This window comes from Nuphar pumila, unplaced genomic scaffold, assembly GCF_984573655.1.
Source record: "Nuphar pumila unplaced genomic scaffold, dmNupPumi1.hap1.1 HAP1_SCAFFOLD_1824, whole genome shotgun sequence".
NCBI classification, from domain to species: domain Eukaryota; kingdom Viridiplantae; phylum Streptophyta; class Magnoliopsida; order Nymphaeales; family Nymphaeaceae; genus Nuphar; species Nuphar pumila.
This window is the reverse complement of record NW_028323772.1, coordinates 9,451-25,644: the sequence shown is the minus strand read 5'-3', so window position 1 is coordinate 25,644 and position 16,194 is coordinate 9,451. Positions and strand designations below refer to the sequence as shown.

The 16,194-nt window shown below is 54.9% G+C and overlaps 1 protein-coding gene across 1 annotated transcript; it reads left to right on the top strand.

The window, feature by feature from the left end:
• Positions 1-6,120: 6,120 nt before the first annotated feature.
• Positions 6,121-14,740, top strand: LOC149809023 (brefeldin A-inhibited guanine nucleotide-exchange protein 3-like). Its single transcript, XM_089995029.1, has 13 exons — positions 6,121-6,276; positions 6,544-6,747; positions 7,336-7,695; positions 8,049-8,372; positions 8,739-9,058; positions 9,302-10,188; positions 10,247-10,440; positions 10,513-11,004; positions 11,125-11,324; positions 11,377-11,773; positions 12,131-12,322; positions 12,655-14,223; positions 14,579-14,740. The coding sequence occupies exons 1-13, from the start codon at positions 6,121-6,123 to the stop codon at positions 14,738-14,740; spliced, it is 5,457 nt and encodes a 1,818-aa protein (XP_089851155.1).
• Positions 14,741-16,194: the final 1,454 nt, after the last annotated feature.

Sequence of the window (16,194 nt, the reverse complement as noted above, 5' to 3'; positions counted from 1 at the left end):
CTTGCAAGCTCCTGTCTTGACTGAGGCCGTTCCCGAGCTCCAATAGGCGAGACTCTGCGCTCACCGGATGCAGGAAGAAAATTCACTTATAACGGGCAACTGAGCAGTGATTCCTGTACGAGGTTGAATGTGGAAATGTACCTCATCTGCCCTGAGGTCATCAAGAGCAGACGCATCTTGTTGAGCTGTGTGAGCCCTGCGCATTGCTGCAAGCTTGTCTTGGCCATTTGATGGAGCTGCATTTGTGGTGGAAGCCCCATTGCGTCCTGACAGAACAACTGCGGCGTGTTGATTCAACTCGTGCATGATATCGTCGGCCCTGCTACCTGAACCCACAGTTCCCCAGCTCTGATGTTCTTCTTGAGATAGCATTAAATTGTGCTCTTTGAGGGCAGACTGAAATAGCTGTAGCCACTCGTACTACACAAAAGACAAGATGAAGCCAGTATACTCCCTCAAGAGTGGGTGATGTTGAGGAGTGAGCGATATTCGCATCGTCTGAGCTTGTTTTGGAGACAATGGTCGTTCAACAACTGAACGGTGGAAAGCAATGTCCGCAAGTCACGCTGACAACATTGCCGAAATATGGAACATGGAAGCCGTGGTCCTCCCTGAAAGTTGTACCACTTGTTTTCCATGACTGCTTAGAGTGAGGATGATTGTACAGCGGTGATGAGACACTGTGCTGTGCATGATCAATGGCGCACAAGCACAAACGGGCGTAGGGTACCAAGGCAGGACAAGCGCATGTTGAAACCCGTGCGCAGAGTTGCTGGAGATGTCCACAATCTACATGGTACACACCAAACTTCCCAGTGGTGGAGTCCTCCCTCCCAGGCTGGTGTGCGGTGCCATAGCCTCCCGAGTACCCGTCATCGTAGTCAGCTGCAATGTTGACAGTGGGATCTGCATGCATGAGGGACTGGCGCTGATTGGGCTTGCGCGCCGCGGCATCCATCTCGTGCCTCCTCAATGTCTCCTCAAACTCCGTGAGCAGCTCATCGGTAGCAGTCAAGGTCCCTGCACCAAGGAGGACATCACTCCACCAGGAAATCACGTTCCAGCTGCCATGTGACACGTATCGGCGCATCCATGCCATGCGGTCTGAACACAACTGAGAGCAAGTGATAAGGTTGTACACATGCAGGAGCGCCCTTTACGAAATTAAGTCCACTACAAGATACCTATCCGAGTCATGGGCCGTGCCTAAAATGATGCCAGCGCCCATGCTGCTTGCATGGTCGCAGCATCGGCATGCGAGCAAGGAGCTGCAGCAGTTGCAAAAGCCTCGATACGTTGCCTATCAGTGCAGCGGTACGCTTGACATTGTGGAAGCAGTTGGCTGCACATGCCGCAATATATGGCCTATCAATGCAGCAGTACACGCTTGTAATTGTGAGAAAAAGTTGGTCAAGACGTGCGTCCACAACTTGGATTTAGCCCATGCAATATCACAGATATTTGGCACCTGCCATTACACGCGCACTCACCTGCAGCACGCATGCGTCGCTTCTCGAGCTTCCTTTGCACATAATTGAAGTACTCGTTCCAGAACTCCTCCCGCGACTTAACATTAGGAACCGTTGACTGGTAAGCGACTTTGATGGCAGGACTCTCAGCAAATATTTGGTTGATAATCTCCGACGTGATGCTGACGTTGATGGTGGCATTTGCACTGTTGATGCCACCTGTTATGAGCGTGAGCAGCGCCGTAGAGAGGCCCTTGCGCTGAGTCTTCCCACGGCTTTCAACCGCACGTACCACAGCTTGCTTGCTTTGCCAGAATTCTGCTTCACTGATGAAGCCAGTCAACACAAGTCTGCAGCCATCCGCAGGTGGTGAACAGCCGTCTGCTAATGTAGCACCTGATTACCATGTTGGTGCCATGACAGCGAGCCAAGATCATCAATCACACCCAGAGGGTCACACCTGTGTTGATCGAAACCTGGTGGTTCCCCAGCACAACTGATCTCATGATTGAATTATATCAACCCCTGCTACCTCGACCCCACACAATGTCGTAGCTGTATAATATCAACTGACACTTGATGGCTACTTGAGGTCATACGTGTGCTACAAAAGAGTCCTTGCGCAAACGTGATGCTCGCCACACGTCCGATGGTTAGTGGGGCTGCACTGTGTGACCCTACAGCAGGATACACACCTGGAGTGAAGCTCCTTGACGTCCGGGTGTCTCTCAAATACTTCCGTTTGAAGAGCAGGTGTTGGTAGGGCGACTGATGGTGTCGTTGCAACTCTCGCGACCGCAGCATCTTTCAGGGGTGTGAGCACCTCAACACATGCATCACGCTCCTCGACGCTTTTCAAGCGAAAGATTTTCGCTGTGCTCCCTGTGGCCACCCGCAGAACCGGCTGTCCTTTGGCTTTCTGCAGCCCTGAATGCCCATGCACCCGAGTGACCTCAAGTATGACTGGTATACCAAAATTTGCATTTGTCTTGACACTCTCGGCAGATAGATGCAAACAGTGGTGCGCGACCAGGAGTACCAAGAGAATAGCGTTGTGCGCCTTCACGGGGGTTAGCAAGTGGACAAACAAGGGCGAATACAGAAAATGACAGATTGGTCCACACTTAAGACGTTTCGTCACGAGCGATACAAGCCTGGCTCTTCGGAGGTGATGTACCAGTGATCAGGGTGAAGACAAGCGATATGGGCTGAGCCGCTGTAGCGTCCAGCGGGGACCATCGGAGATGAGAATGCGTCACTACCAAGTTGCCACCGACAAGTTCTTTGGCAGACAGCACAAGTTGAGCTGAACGCGTGTGTACAGGATTGTCACTTGTAAGCCCCATACGTTTCAAGGTGCCCTACATCGCAACGAGCGACAGAATTGCACAAATGACCAGTCCTGGCCACCTATACAGCTCAAATGAATGTCTGAAGCCCCACGGGCATCGCTGCTTGCTGAGCTGCGGCGCACTCAAGCACTATGTGAAAATTTCTAATGCAACGGTTCTCCTAGACAAGGCGCACGCACGAATGTATGACACAATTTCGAGAACAGCCGGATGCACGTCGTATCGCACGGGCACTGCAACATTGTGCTTACAGGGGTGCAGTACCCGAACGCCCAACCCTATTCCGAATTGAGTCACTCCTGCCAACTCACCCATTTCTGGCTAATCCCACTCTCCTCGACAGCAGACCTTCTATCCATCACGTCATGATCAGTTGTCAATGTTGACTACCAGTGGACTGCAAATGGGTTTCGTTTAGTAACTTTTGTCGAGGTAACCTGTGAATGCATGCATTACGAATCGCTCGAAAACTCCTTCGTGAGATTCGCCTTTGCGAGGACGCTCCTGCAACTCGTAAGTGGAAGGATAATATAATATCTGCTTTCAGGCGTAGATCTCAGGCCTCTGAAATTGATTCGAAACGGTTTGTCAACGATGGGCAGGCAGCTTTGCGTGTCTTGCGCTGGCTAAGACGTGTCCGCCAGGTACGTTCTAGCTCTCTGCATACTCCATGCTGCTGTCTAGTTGGTATCACTCTCTTCTCGGCATCATGTCATGAGATATCTGGACGTTTGACGTTGGAGAATCTCGCGATAGGTACCTGTTTCGTCAGGAAAGTCAACCCTGTTGCACGTTCAGTCCAGCCCTGCCCTTGCTGGCCACAGCAAGAGCGGACCCATGCGTAATCAGACTCTATGATGAATACGATGGCGTGGCGCTTGCATGTTTGGTTTCGACGCAGATCAGGGTTGTGTTCTTCCCACACCCTCAGGTGTGCGTATTGAGCTTGCGCGCGGCATCTGCGGCCGGTCAGATGCCACACATCGTCCTTGCATAGTGAGTGAATCGACTGAGCACGCTGCGCAGGAGCAGAGTGATGATTAGCAGATCGTGTGACAACTGTCGCTCTTTCGGATAGCTGTCAGTCATAAGCAATGGTAGCACGTCAATCGCCGAAAGGCATCGTTCAAGGTGCCTGCACCGAAATTATAAGCAAGTGTGGAAAGCGCCATAGCCGAAAGGAGCTACGAGAAGCTGCACAGGTGTGGATGCCCCGATGCCATCCTCCCGCCACTGCATCGACGTTTTGCAAGCGCCTATTTCCACTAAAGGCTTATGATTCAGAGAAAAGCTGTAAATCCGCTTCATTGAATTGCGATTGCCACGAGCGTGTCACGTGGTTGCCTCACGCCACTGGCAAAGTTGACAGTGCTGATGAAAAACTTGTGCAGTCGCCAGCTAAAAAAATCTCGCCTTTTGGCACATTTATCGCACATTGCAAGTGCTTTATGGGTTGTTCTGTGGGAATTGACTTAGGGTGATTCCATTTATGTACCACACCCCTCTTGCCAAGCATGGTCATACACCAGCTCCAGCGCCAAATTTCACTCCGTATGCAAGGAATGTGAACTGTGAACTTGGTCATGGCTGCAAGATTTACTTTAGGTTTCTTGATACCTCTGCCAGTTCCCTTCAAGTTGATGCCCCCCGGATGTTCCAAGGTGTCGACGCACCCTGACAAGCCAAGCGTAACCACTCCTTCAGGCACTGGTTAAGAGATGACTGCTAGGAACACTGTGACCAGCATGTTCAAGATAGCACGTATATCCGAGGCGCACCCTTCCCAGGTTCTGTACTTGATGTCCACAAACCTGACACTTGCCTAGTGTGGAATTGCAATTTCCCAAATCACCGTGATGTGTGGATGATCACGTTGGTGCGTGCTTCAAGCAGACTGCGGGTACAACCGCTAGGAATGTATCAAAGCTGTGTATCGTCCAAGTGTGGCGGGCACTGACTACCTCTGTGCTTTCAGGAGCTGCACGACAACATCGATGCATTGCTAGCGGACCATCGTCCTCTGCAGAGGGATCCGCCCCCTCCCCCCCCCCAGCCGGAACCTGAGCAGGTGGCACGAGTTGACACCAAAACAGAGGAACCTGCGCAAGCTGATCTGGGACCATCCGATCACGAGGGTGACGCGGCAACGGCGAGTGCGTCAGTAGCCGACGAGTCCACACCTTATGAGGCTCCCGCTTACCATGAGTCCGAACCCGTCCATGCTGCCCAGGATGCCGAGGCGGAAGAAGCTGCCACGATCGAACCTGAACCAGCAGTCGAACTGTCCGGTAATCTGCCACCTGCACAAACAGAGAATGATGCTGTCACCGAGGTCGGGGCAGACGTGCAGGAGGGATCCAGGGACGTCCCGGAGATAGGCCTCGGTGACACAGATGCCCCTTGGGCGTCCATCGGAGGCACAGACGATCGCATGGAACATACAGCTCCTGACGATCCTATTGAAGATGAAGTGCAGCAGGTGGTGTCATCAACATCTGTGGACGAAGCAGCAGGCCATGCTGCAGACGAGCTCGAGGAGGCAGGCGAGAGTCGCACAGCCACCAGCGACACGCCACCAGACGCAGACGTCGTCACAGCCGACCCACTCGAGAGTGGCGGCGAGGACGACGCTCCTAAAGCAGTCGCGGAGGGTCGTGTTCTCCACACCTGTCCCGACATGGACCTATGCGTCTCCGACAGCGACAGCGATCAGGGCGACTGCGACCCAAATACCTCACACTCCATCCTCGGCAGCAGCTGGCTCGGAGGGGACTGCGTCTCGGCCGTTCCCTGCGCGGAAAGTGACGAGCGTCAAGCTGAGGGCACACAGGACGTCGACGATGTGGCTGCCGCAGAGGCGACTGAGGTTCCAGAGGGCGGAGAGGGGCAGCACATGGGCGAGGAAGCAGTGCTTGATGACAGTGAACACGCCACGAACGTTGGCGCCGATGCACGGTCACCAGGCGCGCTGAATCTGCAGGAATCGATGATGGAAGACTATCTCGACACCACAGGCACGGACATGGAGGGCAGCGTGCTGTATGCTGAAGGGGGGGAGCCAGTGGACAGTAGCATGGCAGCAACGCTGGGTGCGGCGCGCCCCCGGATCGACGTGGTCGAGGACTACATCAAGACCGTTCCAACGCCAAGTGCGATCAGCGAACGCGCGTCGTACATGCTCATGCGCGTGCTACGGCTCTGCCCGCGCCAGCGGCGTGGGGGAGCTGATTTTGATTGCGCTGCGGACTTTGGAGAAGCTCATCGCGCTGCAGTACCTGGTCGGCGAGGTCTCTAACCTCATGCTTGAGCACGAGAGCTCCTCCAGTGGTGCCAGCAGCCAGAGCGGGATGCACGCTCGTGGCCTCAGCGTTGAGCCCGACCGCCTTGACATGCCCTCCGCCGTTCTGCACCTCATCTGCTCGTGCGATGATCACATGCACGACGAAGAAGTGGAGGTGCGATACATCAAGAGATGCTTGGGTGCATGTTTTGAAGTCAGTTGTCAGGCGTGTGTTGACGCTCAGCTAGGGTGTTTGATGTGCTGCTGGTGCGATGGACAACCTGCATCACGGTGCCACTCTTTGGACCTTCGGGCCAGCAGACAGATCGATCGTGCTCGCGTGGTTTTGAGGTGTGTTCCAAAGACATGACTGTACCTCTGGCGTATGTTTTGCCCCCTGGGATGGACTTTCCTGGTAGTTCATCTTAAGCGGTGCATGCAGGTGGCAGTGATCCGTGCAATCCTGACGATTGTGACGAGCACCACGTTCTCGGTGCATTCCATGGCGCTGCTTCTCGTCATCCGCGCATGCTACAACATGTACATCGTCTCCCGAAGCGAGACAAACCAGGTCACTGCCAAGGCTGCACTCACACAGATGGTCAACGTCGTCTTCCAGCGTCTTGCAGCTGGCGATGTCGTGCAGGTACAGCAGTGCCAGTGTCCTGTATTTTCATTCTACAACCCAAGCAGCTTGCAGCGGCTGATGATGATGTATCTTTTACAACACTACCGCATTCACATGGACATCGGCAACTCCAAGAACTACTTGGGAATCGCTGTTGTTATACATGGTCAAATGCGCCGTTCATCATCACACGTTGATCACGTGACGTCCTGCATGCAGCACATGTCCACAAGGCTGAGAATTTTAGTCCTTAGATAAGTATTAGCACCGGTTGGCATTGTGAGAGCATGGGGCGGCAGGCTTGGCCAATGGGCTTGTTGGTAAGGCAGCTCATGGCGTGGTGGTCCTTTTCTGTTAGGAAGCCTGGTTGGGGGGGCATTATCATTGGCGTTGTCCATGGATATCACCGGTAGTTCTTGTGCAGGTGATTCACGTGATGTTGACGCATCACAAGGTCTGTGCAGCGTGTTGTGCTCGTACTCATAAGTCAAGGACACACAGGTACTACAACATGACCGAGCATTTGCGGCTCGACATATGATGATAATATGCTATTGACCACCATCAGACCTTTGTTGTTGAAATAGTGTGTCCGCTGTTCTGCAGGTGCGGCCAGTGGTGACGACCGACTTGTTGATAACCGGCACTCGGGAGCAGCAGCGTGACTGGAACTCCGCGCAAGCGCTCATCACACAGGTCTGGCAGCAGGTTTTTGGCAACGAGGAGGACAGTGCTGTCATCAAGGCGCCTGATGTGTTCACGCAGCCTGACTCACCGATGTCCCCTTCGGTGAACCGCTCCAACACCAAGATCGGCGCTGAGGGCGAGCCCTCTCGCGCTCTACCCGAGGCAACAGCGGTACATGCATCCAACGCATCCCTTGGCAGCCTCGCCAACAGCAGCCCCGAGGCGGATGCAAATGCAACTGCAGAGCGGGTTCAGTTACTCGAGCTCGATGCATGCAAGGTATGCATTGCCGCCGTGACATGAATTTGATGGAGATAGTTACCAATTCCACGTGGATGCGGTGGTGTTGTTAAGATACATCACATGTTGAACTTGTCCATGGTGCGTGGAAGCTTTGAGTCCTCCCAGACGTCGCTTCTTACCGTCTCATGATCAGAACTCAGCTGGTTTTTGAGAGCACTCGCTGCAGCAGGGAATACTGAACGCACGTGTAAGCAGCCAGCGTAAGCTTTTGCGCCGATCAGGCCACTTGACTTATGCAACAGCACATGCATATCGCACATCGTTGCATGGGAAAAAGCAATCCCATGCATGGAATGATTATGGGATCGTGAACAGCGAGGTACTCGCAGGTGTTCCGTGCACTGTGCAAGCTAGCTATCAGGAGCGTGGAGGTGAACGACGCCACGGTGACCAACGGTCGCATCTTGGCGATGGAGCTGCTGTACGTGATCCTTCAGAACCACGGCGACGAGTTTGTCAAGCACGTCCGGCTGATGAGCATCGTGAAGAACGACCTCAACATGTGCCTCTTGCACAACTGTAAGAGTACCTCGCCCTTCCTTCAGCGGCTCTCGTGCTCCATCTTTGTGGTCGTGCTGCGCAAGTTCAGGGCGCACCTCAAAGCTCTTGTGCGCTCCACCTGCCCATTGCGCTTTGCAAGCTCCTGCGCAATGGTACAGGGGCTCACTTGTGTGAGGTTGGGAACCGTGTTCCTGGTTGTCTGCGCTTCCTCCCCTCTAGCTTGTACTCCTTCGAGTTCCCTGCTTACTACTCACTGACATAAGCAGCAAGCGCACAAAGTATGTGGCAGCAGCGTGGTCCTTTAGAGCATGTTGAGTAGCTGACAACGGGCATCCTGCTGGTGTTGCATGAGCATTCCGCCGGACTAAGTGATTTGCAGGGCCAGATGCCTGAGAAATCTTGAACTACAGGGATAGAAACTGGCTCGTATCCACCGGGGGACCCCGCGCTGTGTCGCATCTTGACGCGTCGCTCGCCAGTTGCAGGTTTCGTACCTTTTTGAGAACACGCTGCTCAAGGGCCTGGAGGTAACGGACCCGAAGGATAAGGACAAGTCAGTGTCGGTAGACGCTGAGTACCGCATTGTGGTACTGCGATGCCTGCGCCCAGTCGTCACCGACGGCCAGCTGCTCATCGACCTCTACGTCAACTATGACTGCGACGTCAATGGCCAATCCGCGGACCTCTTCGAGCGCCTCTTCACGGGGCTGCGCAAAACCGCGATGACTCCCGAAATGTTTGCTGAGCCTGGCGAGGTCATGCCCGCCGCTCAGCGCACACGCCTCCGCCAAGAGGGCCTTTCTGTCATCGTTGCCATGCTGGAGGCGCTCAACGTCTGGTGAGTCGCTAAGCTCTTTCCTCTGGTTCACTTTGTACGATCGACCTTGTCGCTTCTGGCTTGTCCGTATGCTTGCTTCACTTTTGCGTGAGCACTCTGATGATAAGCGCACATCAACGTACCGTTGCATTCTGCTGCGCTTCATGGGCGAATCATGGCTGAGGTGACACGCGTGTGAGGCGGTCCCAATCTCCTGCAGACCCTAACCAGTTTAACTGATTCGCATGCTGTGAACTTCTCCAGGTATGAGACGCACTCAGTGCACGCGGTGCCTGCCATGGACGCCGGGTCGTCGGTAAAGCTCTCAGCACCCTCGATGCCTGGTGAGGGTGGCCTCTTGGACTCGGAAAATCCCGGGACAGGGCCACTGGACACGGGCACAGTCACGATGGGCGCAGATTTGCTCGACCTCAAAGTGAAGAAGAAGATGATGATTGAGTGCATCAGATTCTTCAACCTCAAGCCCAAGAAAGGGATCCAGAAGCTCCAGGAGGCAGGTCTCATCGGCCCCAGTCCCCTCGACGTCGCCAAGTTCCTCAAAACGGCACAGGGCCTCGACGCAGCAGCCGTCGGCGACTTCATCAGCGGGCCAGAGGAGGAATCCCGCGTAGTGATGCACGCGTATCTCGACCAGATGGACTTTGCAAACCTCGAGTTTGACGACGCGCTTCGCACGTTCTTACTCGACTTCCGGTTGCCTGGGGAGGCGCAGAAGATCGACCGCCTGATGGAGAAGTTTGCCGAGCGCTACCACACTTGCAACTCCAGCCTGCCCGACTACCCCTTCGCCAACGCGCAGACCGCGTACGTCCTCGCCTACTCCGTCATCATGCTCAACACGGACCAGCACAACCCCATCCTCAAGAAGCGCATGACCGTCGAAGACTTCATAAAGAACAACCGCGGCATCGACGACGAGAAAGATATCGACCGAGAGTGGATGGCGGCGCTGTACGAGCGGATCAAGAACAAGCAGATCATGATGAGGCACACCATGATCGAGGAGAACACTGACGCAGCTGTGGCGAGGGACACAGGCCTCATGACGGCTGTTTTCGGGCTGTTTGGCCGAAGCAAGGAGATACGGCAGGAACCGTCGGACGCTCAGGTGCGAATCAGCTCAAAGCAAGGTACTTGGGCGTGGCATACGCCGTGCCCATTTGCTCTCAATGCCTTGCTCCAACACAGGCTCTGCAATCTGCTTTGTGAGCGTCAAGCATGCTTCCATTGCCAGAACCAGCACATGTGGGACAGCATTGACGTGCCTTGAGCAGACTGTTCTGCGACTATGTCCGACTGCCTTGCAAGCACGGACGGAGCTGACCAGTTTCAGATACACTTTGCAAAAAGGACTTGATTTGCTGCTTCTACTAGGTTCACAAGTCACCTTCACTGCCACAGGCCGTCCCGCTTGAGCACGTCTGTGGGCAAACATGCTGCAAACGTTTGCACAGCATATTGCCAAGCGCTCGAGGACCAGTGACGAGAAAGCACGCTGGGGACACAAAGCTTCAACCAGCACTCACTTCAGGGTGCATCGAGGAGTCGTGCTCTTTGTGCAGGTCAAGCAGCTGTCGGAGTTCCTGAAGGAGAAGGCCAAGGGCCAGCAGTTCTACATGACGAGTGACCCAGACGCGCTGCGCCCGGTGGTTTCCTTTTTCTGGGAGTACATCCTGCCTATGCTATCCACCTTCTTCAACGAATCCACTGATTCGCTGCTCACCAACGAGTGTCTGTCCGGCCTTGTAGCTGCTTCCTGCCTGGCATGCAACATGGAGATCCGATTCGATGCGACTGCCTTCATCAACACACTCGCCAAATTCACCTACCTCCATGAGCCGCACACCATGCAGGTGTGTGTTGATGTTGTGACGCGGAAAGTCAGTACACCAAGGCGACGGTCGCTCGGTGCAGTGGCCTCCCGGCTTGACCTGGCCCGTACTTTTGTGCAACAATTTGCAATCTCAACGGACTTTTAAAGACAGCTTTCCTGGCACATTCTCTTCCCCGCTGTTTCTCATTGAACAGAAGTTTGCGCAAGCGTTAATTGAGTTGGTGAGTTGCAGATAAAAAACGCGTTCGCGCTTCGCTCTCTGCTCTCGGTGCCTGATCGTGTGGGCTCAAGCTTGCACGACAACTGGGTCGTGGTGCTGCGCTGCCTGTCGCGCTTTGAATTCGTGCGCCAGATCGCCAGCGGCTCGCCCACCGATATCTCGCTCTTCGCTCCTGCCGACGCAGCGAAATCGCATGATGTCAAGAAACCGTGGTGGGTCCTGGGCCGCTCTGACACTGGCCCAAAGAAGAAAGCCGCGTCGCAGTCCGGCGCGCTTGTCGACGTTGGGATGGACATGGGGGGTCTGGACACCGTCACACATGCCCCCCCCCCCTGCCGTCATGGAATGCATCGACGACCACGTTCTCGGTCGTATCTTTGTCAACTCCTGCAACTTGAGCAACGAGGCGCTCGTCGAATTCATGCAGGCGTTGACGGTTGTCAGCACGGAGGAGCTGCGAGGCAAGCACTCGCCGTGCGTGTTTGCGATCAACAAAATCATCGACGTCTGCCATCACAACATGATGCGGCCGCGCATCGTGTGGACCAGCATCTGGAAGGGCATCCCCGACAGCTGGTCAGGCCTCTCGGAGTTCTTTGTTCACACCGGCTGCCACGAGAACCTGCAAGTCGCCATGTTTGCGATGGACGCACTTCGGCAGGTTCGTGCCACACGCGCTGCGATGTTCCTGATCTGCTTGTAGGCACTAGTTCCTTGTTCCACGCCGATGCTAGTTTGACCTGATTTGAAGGTAGCCTAGACTAAAGACCTTAGTTTGACATCCACTGCTGTGCGTCCTTCGGCCGTACATGGAATACAACCACCTGCATGGGTCACTTTCACTGCATGCAGTGCATTGTAGAAGCAAGCTGGCTTTCATTTACATACTAATCAGCCAGCTAGCAGGAACGACAGAGGTCTCCTCATAAAATGAGTCAGCATCGATTGAGGAGTTGCACATGATGATTGGGCACGATATGTGTAGCTGATCTGATGAGCATCCCGTTGCTGTTTGCAGATCTGCATGAAGTTTTTGGAGCGAAGCGAGCTTGCCAACTACTCTTTCCAGAACGACTTTTTGAAGCCGTTTGTCGTCGTCATGCGGCAGAGCCGCGCTCCCGAGATCCGGGAGCTCATCATACGCTGCCTGTCACTCATGGTCCTGTCGCGAGTTCAAAGCATCAAGTCCGGCTGGAAGTCCATGTTCATGGTGCGCACCTTGCTGGAGCGCACACTGATACTGGATACTGAAACCCCCATTTCAAAAGCTGCAGCTCGCTGTCTACGCATCGATTCAGGCCATTCGTCGCCAGAACGGCCTGCTTGAGGACAAGTAGCTCATCGAATCATCTGTTGTCTGTGATTTCATGGACACCCCAGGTTCTTCCTTTTTGTGACCAAGATACCCATCGATGTCTCATGATGCGTACTCACTGTGGGTGTTCACTGTGCTCATTGACGCAGGCATCGCCAGTACCAGCATCATGTTCAACTTGGACAGCCAAGCTGCGTATTTTGATCACACGGGTGATGCACACGCAGGTGTTCTCGGAGGCGGCGCGGGACAAGGAGCCGTCGATCGTGCGGCTGGCATTCGACACGATCGAGCGCATCGTGCGGGACCACTTTGTGTCGATCACCGAGACGGACGTTGCGGTGTTCACGGACTGCGTCAACTGCCTCACGGCGTACACGAACCAGGACCACGACGACGACGTTGCTCTCAACGCGATTGCCTTCCTCCGCTTCTGCGCCATCCGCCTTGCGGAAGGCTCCATCGGCGACGTCGACACCCTTCCTGAGGACGCCCACGCTGAAATCACCGCCAGCAGCGCCCTCCACGTCACGCGCTTCAAAAACGTCGACTCCAGCAGAACCGCTCAGGCACTAACGGACCCTGTCGCCGCCGCCGCGGCCGTCGCATCGTCCCCCGATCACCCGTCCTCTCCGCTCATGCTCTCGCCCACGGAAGCAAACTCCGGCACACTTCGGCCGCACAAAAAGCTCTTTACCGACCGCGACGAGCACTTGTTCTTCTGGACGCCGCTGCTGTTTGGGCTTGCGGAGCTCACGTTTGATGTGCGCGTGAAAGTGCGCACCAGCGCGCTGGACGTGCTCTTCAACATCCTCTCAGAGCACGGCTCCTGCTTCACCGAGGCCTTCTGGCAGAACGTCTATAAGAACATGCTGCTCCCGATCTTCGACTCGGTGCAGATGCAGGAGGAGGACTTCAACATGTTCGACAAACGCGTGGACGAGGAGGAGGCCTGGCTGTACGAGACGTGCTCCCACTGCCTGCAGCACCTCATCGACCTCACCGTCAAATTCTACCCGATGGTCCGCGACCAGCTCCCGCATGTGCTCGGCAAGATCAAGGCGTTCATGACGCGCTCCCACCAGCACCTCGCGTCCGTCGGCGTCGCTGCGATGGAGCGCCTCATCACCGCCGCTGGCCGCCAGATGACCCCAGACATGTGGAACGAGGTCGCCATGGTGCTCTTCCAGGTCGTCGAGGAAACCCTGCCAGACATGCACAAGCTCATCAACTTCCCAGACCGCTACGCCCGCCCCGAAATCGACATCTCCGCACCCTCGTCACCTGTGTCGGCCTCCGCGTCGCCGCAGAAGCCGATTTACGCGCTCACGGACGGACTCGGCCTGCGCCGAATGCAACAGCTCCGCGTGAGCGCCCACGTGCAGCTGCTCCTTGTGCAGACATGCTCAGAGATCTACGCACAGCACCACTCGCACATGCCGGGCAGTGCGGTCACGTTCCTGTTGCAGGCGATGACTCACGTCTGCAATCACGCACGCGCTGTCGACACCGACTCTGTCGGCCGTCGGAAACTCGCGCAGTGGCAGGCTGAGGACCGAGTGCCGGATGACACGCGCATTCCTGACCCCCCCCTCATGAAGCTCGAAATGGAGGCCGGCCAGTCGCTGCTCTCGCTGCTGCTGCACCTCTTCACGGCTGAGGAGTTGGCCGAGTCCGCACGCCAGGCACATGCGGAAACGCGCCTGTTCGAGGCCGCGCTCTCGAACCTCGAGCGGTTCGACGCGTCGATGGAGTCGACGACATCTGCCTCAAACGGCAAGTCTGCGTTTGATCAGGTGCGTCATGTGCATCTGCGCTTTGTACATTGTGCGGACTGCTGTTGCAGCTTCTGTGCCTGTCAATGTTTGGCTCCTGTGTATCGTCGCTTGCCTTCGCTTGCAGGTATCGCAGCATCAGGTTTATTATTGAATGCACATTGTGTACATGGCAGAGTGACAGCTATGGCATGTTTAAGGATTCTTTCAATCCTTGTATGGTCATGTATTTGTGGTGCATGTCCAGAGCGTGCTTGCGACGATGTATTTGGATCTACCACTCGCTATCCTCTTTGCGAAGGGCTGTAGCTAAGTACGTCAGATCAAGTTACATGAATTGGCGTTGAGCGGTGTGTTCACGTCTTGTGGTGTGCAGGCAAGGCACCCCATCGAGGAGTCCGATTCGCTGCAAGTTTCCACCACAAAGGGTGGCAGGCCCATCATGATGGCATCCATCGCTTCAGAGCATCGGACGCTTGCACCGCTCATCGTCGCCACGCTCAATGCACTGCGAAGCCTTTTCAGACGTGCAATTTAAGCAGTATCTCCGGTCATTGTTTCCCCCTCATGACCAAGCTCATCCGCTGCGTCAGCGCCCCTGTCGAGGTGCAAATGGCGCTCGTCCGACCTGTTTTCCACCCGCGTTGGGCCGCTTCTCTAACAGCACCATGGTTTTCCTCTTGTGAAGTCATTTGGACTATTCTCCTTGTGTCGATGCCAGCAGCATGGTGTGTCATGGCAGTGTCCGAATCATTTTCGCTGCGTGGTTGTAGCCTGCGAATCTGTTTTCATCACCCTGCCTTTGGCACTGTTGCAAATAGTGTTGAATGTGCTGGTGGGTGGGTTTGGATGGAAGTGCATGCGTATCTCCTGTAGTAGTTGCTGATGTTGCAAACACTCAGAATGGACAAACAGCTGTGTTTGCTCGAATGCTAAAGAATTTCCTTTTCTGTCTGACAGATCAGAATGTATATACACGATTTACATCTTGCCATCAACGAGCAGGATCGTAAATGCCCCGACGTTCGGCATGAACGGTGAGTGCTATCGCTGCGCCGGCGTGCCATCGGCTGGACGGACAGCCCGCGCATTTTCCCGAAGCTCATGCGACCAGTTGTGCAAGCGCTGCGGAACATGGCGATGCCGACACCAGTCGACAGGTGGGGAGTGCACCGCAAAATGTGCCGCCGCCACGTCCAGCGCGTCCTCGCCCTACCTCGACGAATTCCTGCTCGTCGCACACAACCCCGGAAGCAGCTACGAGCGCAAGGCGAACCACGGAGGAGGATATTATCGAGCATAGCAGTACGAACTGGATGAACAGGTGCATCACCGAGATGCGTGCAACACAGCGCGTGTTACTTGGCATCTTGGAGACAAGACGTTCAGGGCGTAACGGGCAACAAAAGATTGATGCGTATACAAGTTTACATGCGTAATTTGCGAAGCCTCCTTTGCGGAGGAAGTACTCAAGAATAGATAGGTTGCTTGCTCATAGCACCCACGCACACACATTCAAGGAACCATGAAAGGTGAGGAAAGCTTCTCAACTCACGGCAACACATGTCCAATCATGCCCATTATGCCAGCTATGACAGCAGGGCAATGACAGGTCTCTCCCTCCCTCCCTTCTTGCTGTCATGAAGCTGCTCTTGTGGTGAAACCTCTGGTCACGCGACGTGACAAGGTAAGCTGTGTTGCACTGTCAACTGAGCATCTTGGAGAACTGCTCCAACGTAATACCCGCCAGCACTTTCGTCTACTTTTATGTTTTTCTCACTCATAATCTTGTCCACATTGATGCCAAGGTCAAACTCCTGAAGAGCCTGCTTCACCCTGGGCAGGATCCAAAGCATCGCCCACAGGCAAGGGCTTCAAATGCGTCACTCGTGAGTCGAGGTCCCTTCACTAGTTTGTGGCTCTTAAAAGCCACGCAGCACTGCAAGATAGATGGCTCTGATCAAAAACATTGTTCAAACGGATGGAACACAG

What these genes read in the sequence shown, in the direction of transcription:
- LOC149809023 (XM_089995029.1), top strand. Translation starts at nt 6,121, where the DNA reads ATGCTTGAGCACGAGAGCTCCTCCAGTGGTGCCAGCAGCCAGAGCGGG. An exon ending in TTGCAAGCTCCTGCGCAATG is followed by an intron (nt 8,373 to 8,738) that starts GTACAGGGGCTC and finishes ACGCTGCTCAAG; the next exon opens with GGCCTGGAGGTAACGGACCC. An exon ending in TTGACCTGGCCCGTACTTTT is followed by an intron (nt 11,005 to 11,124) that starts GTGCAACAATTT and finishes GGTGAGTTGCAG; the next exon opens with ATAAAAAACGCGTTCGCGCT.